An 11596-nucleotide genomic window follows, 5' to 3' on the forward strand; every position below is an offset into this window, starting at 1 on the left:
TTCAATTACCCGTCTTCCTAGATTACGTGGCGTACACATATGCAGACATTTACGATCATGACACTGCAACCGATTTTTTAAATGACAGCAATAGCTTGCAGTCGAAAGTGCTGCTGCAACTTTAAATATGATTTCCAAAGCTTGGTGCAAATTGTATTCACTTTCTTCTGCTTGTTTGCTTCTTTCTTTGTGACATAGTTGCTTTAAACAATTTTAATAGGAACCTGCGCTTTTCTATACAGGTAAAAGTACATGTTGAAAATGTCCTTTTGTCAAACACTATACACAGTTTGTGTGAGTGGGTGTGTGTGTGTGTGTGTGTGGGCGTGAGTGTGTATGTAGGTGTGTATTTCTGTATTTAGTGCACTTGTAATCCCATGAAATAGGCTTGAATATGGAGTGTCGGTAGAGATTTTGGTGAATTTGATTGTGTGCTGTGGATTTTTGTACTTAGGGAGTATGTAGAAAGTGGAACCAATTTTTAAAAAAAAAAAATTGTTTTCATTACTTCAACTTTTATGTGAAATGAGGATTTGATCTATCAGTTTTCTGAGTCCGAGCAGGGCCGTCCTGTCCTAGGCCCTGGGACAAAGGTGCCCACCAATGTTCCTCTATGGTAGTGTTTCCCAATCCTGGTCCTAAAGTACCCCCAACATTGTTCATTTTAGATGTCACACTTATTTGACCCACCCAATTCTGCTCATAGAGCCTCTACTAATGAGCTAATGAGTTGAATCAGGTGTGTTAAATAAGGAAGACAAGCAAAATTTGCGGTGTTGGGGGTACTCCAGGACCAGGATTTGGAAACACTGCTCTATGGAATAGCCTATTCAATGGGTTCGGGAAAATAAACATTTTGTCCTGGGGATTGTGAATTTAAGCGACGACCCTGGTCTTAGGTACAAAAATGGTATAGTCCACAAAAGAGGACATTTTATTCAGATGCTCTGAAAACTGTTAAATCTATCAATACTTACCAAATAATGACAGTAATTGGCAGAATTATCTTTTATTTCTTTCAGATTTTTATCAAGGTTGGCAAGAGTTCTGAATCTAAACTAGTATTCTCTCTCTTTTTCCCCTGGTGTATTAACTGTGCTTTAATACCCCTCAAATAATTAATAAAATGTTGACAAAGATTTGACCAGCTGAGTTGCATTCTTATATTTATATTTGGGTGAATCTTGCAAAGAAATGTCTTGGTTATATTTCATCCCAAAATCAAAAGAAAGATAATAAAATAAATAAGAAATTATATATTTTTTTTATTACATTTTATAATAATATATAAAATTATATTTATGTAAATAAAATTACTATTGTTCTGTTTTAGATCTGTTTTAGTTTCCATTTGTTTCCATTAAGACATGCCTAATTTTCATGATTCAAAAATATGCTTAGTTTTTTTCATGTACACACATATATATATATATATATATATATATATATAAGTAATATCATACGAGCAAGAGTGCGATATGGTCCTACATCAGCACTGCTGTGATTCGGCCATAGGTAATTACAGCAGTGCTGATGTAGGACCATATAGCATGATTGTGAATGTGATATTGCTTATATACAACAGTTCAATGAACACGTATGTTTTAAAAAATTAGGAAAAACCGAGTAAGGTCATAAAAACGCATTTGTGCATGGAACTACTTTCTTACACGACAGATCAGAATCTGCCATTGCTGCTTCAAAACAAATGATGCTTCCAAACCTTTATTAGTAATTCAAAAAGTTCACTTCAGAAATAGTATCACGGCTTGTGCTGTTTCTAACAAGTTATTGGATAAACAAGGATGGATTGATGGGTGTGTGCATATCTATGTGTGTGTGTGTTACAGAGAGAGAGAGAGAGAGAGAGAGAGAGAGACGGAGCCAAAGCCGGATTTACCACCGGGCCGATTGGGACGGTGCCCGGGGGCCTCCGACATGTAGGGGGCCTCCAAGACCGCATTGAATGTATGGCCTCATCCTTTTTTTTTTTTTTTTTTTTTTATTAAATTAAAATATAATTAATTCATGAGTGTGTGTTTGTGTGTATGTGTGTTAACAATCATTTATTTGCACACAAAAAATTATCATGATCAGTTTTTTGGCTGTGTCTGATGATGACAATGAGTCAGGTTACTGCAGAAACTGTTGATAGCGGCAAGACCTGCAGTAGAAGATAGTGTGAAAAAAAGAGAATTGAGGACATCGAAAAAAACAAACAACATGGATAAAAAACGGTGGAGCAGTGGAGCCACAAAACGGAAAGCTAAAAGGGAGAAGGATAGCAGAGAGGATTTAATTAGGAGAAATATTCCAACCATCTCCACTTTTTTCAAAAGTCGGCTCGACGCAAATAAAGAGCCTGGAGGCGCCTGCGGTGATGCTAGCGAAGAGGAGTTTAGCACAATATCCAGCCTTGCTATTTCAAATAAACCTGAGCATCAGCACCAGCACGACAAGACTGAGAACCACAGCCCGGCTGGAGTGACAGACACCTGTTCAAGTGCCCCCCACCACCGCTTGAGACCGAAATAGAAGCAGTTGCTTTGGAAGCCGCTGAAGGCGGCAGAGACCCGGCGGCGACGGGTAGGTTAACATACATTACCAGTTTGACAGCCTCAAAATGTAGGTCTATCTATTATTTTTTCCCCTTATTAAAAACCCTGATTATGATAGATGCCCGGATCGGCGCCGAAGCCTTCCGAATCTGCGTGCACCGACCCACCTAAATAAATATTTTTTCTCCAGCACCCGCATTTCACCACCCCTCTGTCCCCGTATGATAAGTTGCTTTTTAAATCATGTAACGTTGTTGACTGTTCATTTTTATGACCAGATATTCGGTCTAGGCTTATCAATGCATAATATGTGGGAGTCATTCTCTAGTTTAGGGTACTTTCACATAATATTTCACATAATATTTTAAAAGTAGCCTATATCTTTCGTCTTTTTCCATCAGTTCAATGCAGAGAAGTATTGCTTTGTTGTTTTTAATATTTTTAGAACCTTCCGCTGATTACCCTCTGGGGTCGACGGACGCGACGGCGCCTCCTGCTTGATTTTTTTGTCATTACAGCGGAAACAACTTAAAATACTCCGTCATTTTGGGGCATACAGGTAAGTGTAAGACATCATTAGAGACTATAAAGTTTCTACTTTTATTTGTGTACACTCACAATAACAACAAATCCTTGTGCTTTTGTAAAATAAAGAAAATATAAAAGGGTGAGCTCAGACATCTGTCTCCACGAGCATATTTCTGAAACACGTCACAAACATGAACTGAAACTCCACGATATATAATCACACAAACATGAAACATATGTCTAAAGGAAGCTTAAAATGTCTACTTTTAAATAAAACAATTCAATTTTAAAACAAATATTCTCCTGCAATGTAATCTGTATGAAACAAAGCGATGTACAGTTTTTCTGGCTCAGCGAATTATCTCTAATGTTATAACACCCACCAGCAGAGCGCGCCATTCATACGGTAATGTGCTGAGGTGTTCAATGCGTTTGGGCCTCGAGTTCTGGAGGGGGGCCTCCAAGATTTTGTGCCCAGGGGCCTCTGCTTTCTAAATCCGTGCCTGGACGGAGCGTGTCACCTGTTGCCACTCCCAAGCAGAGATGCTGTAAGCATTCTGATGGTCAGCTTTCTCAGCTGAAAAATAGCGTCCAAGCGGGGGTATTTCTCCCTATTTCATGGTAGCCATGCAAGATTCGATCACTACAGTGGCGGCTGCTGGTCTTTCAAAGAGGGGAAGCTCATTTTCGGCCTACATTATAAACTTATTTACCCTATTTTTTGCACTAAATCAATCTTAGGTGTTGATCTGCCCTGCTGTTTAATTCAAATTTTTTCCTTGTAAGGAAGACTTTCAAATGGCTTCGCCAAAATCAGGTCGACAATATTAGCACCGTCTGCCATCGTGCGCAGTTTCACCTGTACGACGCTAGCCTAGCCTACTGTATGAATGAATGAATGAACGAATGAACGAACGAACACTCTAAAACAAAATATATTAAACTTGGTAAAACTGAAACAAGGAATGTGGTGTATAATTGTGTGAAATGTATTATGCAAATTGACTAGCAATTTCGCCAAACAAATATAAAGAAATAGGTTGCAGCAGTTTGTCTTTCGGCTACACTTGAGAAATCCGCTGATGGGACTGAGCGTGAAATAGCTTCAGTGACTTCTTATAGTACAGATTCAGCTGTCAATCAAAAGGAGATGCAGTCTTTCGACAGATCCTCCAATCATCACGCGGAAGCCCGGAGTCCGGGCCAGCCCACTCCTCATTCACCCCCAGAGACGCTGAGCGTCCGTGGGCGGGACATAATCGCAGCATTTATCCAATGACCGTCTATTTTCGGAGCACTGAAAAAAACTGTTCAGAGCAGCCCCATTGAAGTCAATGGATATGGAGGACTAAACATGCAAAAATAATAAATAAATACATAAATAAATAAATGTAATAATAAGAAAATAAATAAAGGATAAATGTCTTGATAAAACAAATATAATTCGTTTTTAATGAAAGTTATTCCTGAATTTATTTTTGTATGACTTTTTTTTCCTTTATTTATTATTTTCTCTTTTTATTTTTATTCTTTAAAAAAAATTTATTCTTTCATTTGTTTTTGTTTTTTTTATTATTTATTTCTGCATTCATTTATTTTTATATTTATTTATTCCCACATGTATTTATTTCTATATTTAAATATTCCCACATGTATTTATTTTTGCATTTATTCTTACATTTCTGTCTCTTGTATGATAATGATGTGGGCGGCTCCTGCTTACCATTGGCTTATTATATGAAGCGTGTGCTCGATTACTCTTGACTTGTTTTGATGTGACACTAGGTCATAGCTATATCGCGTGTAAACTATAGCTATTTGTGGGGCTATAAACATAAGAGCTTCAGTCAAGCCAAGATTTATTGGTTATACTAAAATCACAAAATAAATGGGGAGCTGTTTCATTCAACAAATCCACAAAATGAGCAAGTTTCATAAATGATATGATTTAACCTTGTCCTTTTCTTTTTTTCTGCGTATATAACTTCATATTTTGATATCTGCAAATCCCTAATATTGTTTTCTGTTGTTATGATTGTTCATTGTAAAAGATACAACCATGCTTCATTTCCCTGATCGTTTATGTATGTATATAAATCTATAGCTGACGCTTCATATCTAGAGAATAGCGCGACATGCGAATGAAGTGGATAATCACGCATCAAATAACTGTTTCATTTAGAGTAGAGGTGCTGATTGATGTTTTAGGGGAGCTGTATACCGGTATGAATGTAGAAGCACATCCTGGATTGTTAAACTCTCTGCAAAACGTTTCCCTGCATATTCTAAATCTGTGCGAGTCAGGATGTGTTAAGGTGGGACGTCCATCTGCTTCCGATAATACTATTGAGCTCTTAACCAATGATGCACTGGAGCTCCGCAAGGACCGCCTCCCTCATTTACATGTTGCACACAGAAAAGTAAAAATAAATACACGTATAAATAAATAAATATATATGGGAATATATAAATATGGAAATAAATATATGTGGGAATAAATAAATATAAAAAATAAATTAACACATAAATAAAAAAAATATGCAAAATAAATGAATAAATAATTAAAAGCTAAAAAGAATAAAAATAAATATAGAAAATAATAAAGGAATAAAGTCATACAATAATAAATTCAGGAATAAATTTAATTAAAAACTAATTATATTTGTTTTATCAAGACATTTATTCCTTTATTTATTTTTGGATTATTACATTTATTCATTTATTATTTATGCAGGTTTAGTCCTCCATAAATGGACGCTCGGCTTCAACAGGGAAATGCACTGACGCTACGGGAATGTATGAGAAGTAAATCGAGTCAGCCGACCTGCTATATTTAATGTAGCTGATTCTGAACGTGTTCTAACGCATTTTTAGTCAATAAATTGTTTACACAATAGTACATATTTGACCATTATTTTTTTGACATTATAGGGGAAGCTGAGCTTCCCTTGCAGTCTTAAAGAAATCCCCACTGGATCACTATAGAAACAGCAATGTCCTCTGCCATTTTTTAAACAGTGTGTATCCAATGTGGAAACTCGGTAAGCGCCTCGAGTTCTGTAATCAAACAGACCTTTGTGTCTCTCAGCTGCAATGAGCCTTAATCCTCAAATTGTTCATTTAAAGCTGTTTAAAACAATGTCCTAGCTTAAGTAATGTAGTGGTAATACAAGCGATCATGGAGTGCTGTTCTACGTAAACAATGATTGACGGATTCACTTCACGTCACCAACTGGCTCATATTACACACAAAAATTATCTTTTGCCACCACCTGCTGGCTAACATATGTAATTTCACTCCTAACAGATATATACTGCTCTTATATGGCGTTATATATGTGCCTCATTCCTGAGCGAATAATTGTAAGTTTTGAGCACAGAGAAATATATTTTGCAAGCACATTGCATTATATTTTGAACAGAAATTAACAATCGCAAATAAAAAAATCGTTTGAGCAAAGAAATAACGATTCCATGCTCAATAAATGTATTTGCTATTATCCATATTAATGTGCAATAATAACCCTCTCACGCAGTTTACTCAGGTGCTCTCACAAATTTATTCTCTGCGCTCTGTCAAGTCCCTCTCTCTCTCTCGCTCAACCTCTTAATTCTGTAGCGCTCAACTCTTGACACACACGCGCTCAACTCTTGACACACGCACGCTCAACTCTTGACACACACGCGCTCAACTCTTGACACGCGTGCTCAACTCTTGACACACACGCGCGCTCAACTCTTCAAACACACGAGGCTCAACTCTTGACACACATCGCGCTCAACTCTTCAAACACGCGCGCTCAACTCTTGACACACATGCGCGCTCAACTCTTCAAACACACGAGCGCTCAACTCTTGACACACACGCTCGCTCAACTCTTCAAACACACGCGCGCTCAACTCTTGACACACACGCGCGCTCAACTCTTCAAACACACGCGCGCTCAACTCTTGACACACATGCGCGCTCAACTCTTCAAACACACGAGCGCTCAACTCTTGACACACACGCGCGCTCAACTCTTCAAACACACGCGCGCTCAACTCTTGACACACATGCGCGCTCAACTCTTCAAACACACGCGCGCTCAACTCTTTACACACACGCTGGCTCTACTTGCAACAGCGTTACAAGTGTGCCACAAAATCAACCAATCGGAAAAGTAAAGGTCAATTGTGATTGGCTGTTGGTCTCCATTCACCACGCAGCACAAAGATGACGAAAAATTTATTTTATGGATAGATGTCTTCTCTAGCCACCATCAAACATGACAGAGTCAAATGGTGAAAACTGCAACAATATGCCACAACGTCAGGTGAGTTAGTAATTTCTAGTTTTATGATGTTATGGTTTTCTATGCCTTTGATGTAACCCTGCTATTATCTCACGAGGCGTATTGCATTCACTTGAGAAAAAAAATGTACTCTGTTTTTCTGAATTAACGACTTAATTATCTCAGAATTACGAGATAATTTTTCATGGAAAAAAAGTTTTTGCTCTGTTTTTCTGAATTAATGAGATCCCTCAAAATCCTGCCAGGAGCTCTGTTTTAGCTGGATGCTATGAATTTATAGAGATATATTTTAAACTTGGCCTTCAATACAAAGACATTACTGTCTATGACATTTGTAATACTGTCATGGCTGAGACACGCTTTGATCTTCCAAAGGACACTAATTACGAGAACTACCGAATTCTAGAACTACTAGAATGGCCATATGTGGTCATTCTGACCGTTCATACTAGACTGTACCAAATGTCATGTCATATTTACATTCGAAACTTCTATTGAGGTTTTAGAATGAAGCTTCTAATGTCTGTCGTCATATTTTATATCGTCATCACCCTAAAAATGTATTGAATAAAATAGAATAATTTGGATCAAATGGAGCGCTAGCGAGCATGATAGTCCTACATAATACGATCTTTTTTGTAATATATAATAGTGCTAGACTATATAAATACATAGGCCTATATATTATATATTAGCTGCTAGACTGCCCGGAAGGTGCGTGCCTAGCTTTGTGTACAGCAAGTTTTTCCACCACAGTGAAAATGTTTTCGAAAGTCTAAACGCCAACAAACATGGATTGAGTCGAATATTTAGTTAGATAAAAACATGTTGTGAATTTGGGAAATTATTACATCTATCCTTTTTCAAAACATGTTGACTTTTGGACTTTACAACGCTCTGGAGTTATTGGAAATTGGAAACAATCCTATGCAGCCACCACTGGAATCAAAATCCATGAATAAATGAATCTGTTATATTAATAATAAACACCAGGACACGAAATTTTAATTCTAATGAATGTGAAAATGTATTAGTTCATCGACAACCACAGAACTTGCTATTGTAGCTAATTACAGATACAAATTTGATTATTTCTATTAAATTATTCTCCTAAAAGGGGGCCCCCTTTTTTGTTCAAGTGAGCCCACTTTTAGGAGAATTCGTTCAGAATGATTTTACAGCATACTATTTTCATAGTAGTTTTACAGCATGATATTTTTGCTCACTGTAAAACAAATATTGCTTTCTAAATCAGTTTTCCCACAGTTTAGCGAATGTTCATATTCTTTATTAACCGCTTTGGCCATTTTGGGTTTGGCCTATATGTGTTTCATACATGTCTAATGTTTTTACTATGCATTGAAATACACTTTGGTGATGTTTTTATAAGCTATTGTATTGATTTGTTTTTATGTTACAAAGAGAATAATTTAATATAAATAATCAAATTTGTATCTGTAATTAGCTACAATAGCAAGTTCTGTGGTTGTCGATGAACTAATACATTTTCACATTCATTAGAATTAAAATTTCGTGTCCTGGTGTTTATTATTAATATAACAGATTCATTTATTCATGGATTTTGATTCCAGTGGTGGCTGCATAGGATTGTTTTCAATTTCCAATAACTCCAGAGCGTTGTAAAGTCCAAAAGTCAACATGTTTTGAAAAAGGATAGATGTAATAATTTCCCAAATTCACAACATGTTTTTATCTAACTGAAATATTCACCTCAATCCATGTTTGTTGGCGTTTAGACTTTCGAAAACATTTTCACTGTGGTGGAAAAAACTTGTTGTACACAAAGCGTAGGCGCACCTTCGGGGCAGTCTAGCAGCTAATATATAATATATAGGCCTATGTATTTATATAGTCTAGCACTATTATATATTACAAAAAAGATCAGTATTATGTAGGACTATCTGCGTTAAGCTTGGCTCCATTTGATCCAAATTATTCTATTTTATTCAATACATTTTTAGGGTGATGACGATATAAAATATGACGACAGACATTAGAAGCTTCATTCTAAAACCTCAATAGAAGTTTCGAATGTAAATATGACATGACATTTGGTACAGTCTAGTATGAACGGTCAGAATGACCACATATGGCCATTCTAGTAGTTCTAGAATTCCGGTAGTTCTCGTGTAATTAGTGTCCTTTGGAAGATCAAAGCGTGTCTCAGCCATGACAGTATTACAAATGTCATAGACAGTAATGTCTTTGTATTGAAGGCCAAGTTTAAAATATATCTCTATAAATTCATGCGCATCCAGCTAAAATAGAGCTCCTGGCAGGATTTTGAGGGATCTCATTAATTCAGAAAAACAGAGCAAAAACTTTTTTCCATGAAAAATTATCTCGTAATTCTGAGATAATTCAGAAAAACAGAGTAGATTTTTTTTCTCAAGTGAATGCAATACGCCTCGTAGATAATAGCAGGGTTTCATCAAAGGCATAGAAAACCATAACATCATAAAACTAGAAATTACTAACTCACCTGACGTTGTGGCATATTGTTGCAGTTTTCACCATTTGACTCTGTCATGTTTGATGGTGGCTAGAGAAGACATCTATCCATAAAATAAATTTTTCGTCATCTTTGTGCTGCGTGGTGATTGGAGACCAACAGCCAATCACAATTGACCTTTACTTTTCCGATTGGTTGATTTTGTGGCACACTTGTAACGCTGTTGCAAGTTGAGCGAGCGTGTGTGTCAAGAGTTGAGCGCGCGTGTGTTTGAAGAGTTGAGCGCACGTGTGTGTCAAGAGTTGAGCGCGCGTGTGTTTGAAGAGTTGAGCGCGCGTGTGTGTCAAGAGTTGAGCGCGCGTGTGTTTGAAGAGTTGAGCGGCGTGTGTGTCAAGAGTTGAGCGCTGTGTTTGAAGAGTTGAGCGCGCGTGTGTGTCAAGAGTTGAGCTCGCGTGTGTCAAGAGTTGAGGGCGCGTGTGTCAAGAGTTGAGCGCGCGTGTGTCAAGAGTTGAGCGCACGTGTGTGTGTCAAGAGTTGAGCAAGCGTGTGTGTGTCAAGAGTTGAGCGCGCACAGAATTAAGAGGTTGAGCGAGAGAGAGAGAGAGGGACTTGACAGAGCGCAGAGAATAAATTTGTGAGAGCACCTGAGTAAACTGCGTGAGAGGGTTACTATTGCACGTTAATATGGATAATAGCAAATACATTTATTGAGCATGGAATCGTTATTTCTTTGCTCAAACGATTTTTTTATTTACGATTGTTAATTTCTGTTCAAAATATAATGCAATGTGCTTGCAAAATATAGTTCTCTGTGCTCAAAACTTACAATTACTCGCTCAGGAATGAGGCACATATATAACGCCATACTCTTACACCTTACGCCCGTTTCACACATACTCCGTTTGCAGTGCGTATGCGGTGCGTATTTTTTTCCGTTCCCATGTTAACAGGTTAGAGCTTGTACACTGCACGCGGATGCAGTCCGTCGATCCGTTCCAGTTGCGGTGCGTATACAGCAGTGCAGCGATCGTTTACGCACCGAGTCTATTTTTGCTGTGCTGCACCGCACTGAATTAAAGTGGCAGCGCATTGTTCACATTAAAATAGACATAGATTGACAAGAAACTGTAATCATTTCATACGCATAATTTCAGTTAATGTGTTCTACAGTTACTAAATTACAGGGTCAAGAAAAACAAAAAAGAATGATTATAGTCCCAAAAGTTGCAAAATGCCATCCTATATGATTTTTTACCCTAAAAAAAGACAGAGTGAACGCAAATGCGTCTCATTCTTCTCCTTCTTAGCAACAGATATAGCGCGATAGCTTTTCTTCAACTCGAACTACATGTAAAACAAAGAATCACAATGATTAAAATGAATTTTCATACTGTTTCAATGCCTTAAACAATCTCAAATTTAACGTTTGTGTTTAAAATCAAAATTCCTTACACATTTTTGATTTTGTGGCACACAGAAACTGCGGATCAGTAGCGCACTGCAAACGCAACATATGTGAAAGCACTATAGCGCGTGCTGCTCCTGTACCGTATAGGGCCTACGCACCGCATACGTACCGCATACGCACTGCACACGGAGTATGTGTGAAACGGGCGTTAGTTTAGAATGGCACGAAAACAAGCGGGGTGATAAACACACAGTGAAGCGTCCGAGTGCTGATCCTGTCAGAACATCAGTGCTCATGGAACTTCTCTTGTCCAATCAGATTTGAGGACCGGAAC

General features: G+C 37.6%; 1 protein-coding gene across 1 annotated transcript in view; it reads left to right on the forward strand.

The window, feature by feature from the left end:
* LOC127618574 (zinc finger protein 512B-like) overlaps positions 1-1973 on the forward strand; it is a 63298-nt gene extending 61325 nt beyond the window's left edge. Inside the window, exon 17 of the mRNA XM_052091117.1 lies at positions 1855-1973. Coding sequence (XP_051947077.1) covers positions 1855-1944 — 90 coding nt within the window. The 3' untranslated portion in view covers positions 1945-1973. The remainder of the gene's footprint in view (positions 1-1854) is intronic.
* The last annotated feature ends 9623 nt before the right edge of the window (positions 1974-11596 follow it).

The sequence above is a fragment of the Xyrauchen texanus genome, chromosome 25 (genome assembly GCF_025860055.1).
Source record: "Xyrauchen texanus isolate HMW12.3.18 chromosome 25, RBS_HiC_50CHRs, whole genome shotgun sequence".
Taxonomy (NCBI): Eukaryota; Metazoa; Chordata; class Actinopteri; order Cypriniformes; family Catostomidae; genus Xyrauchen; species Xyrauchen texanus.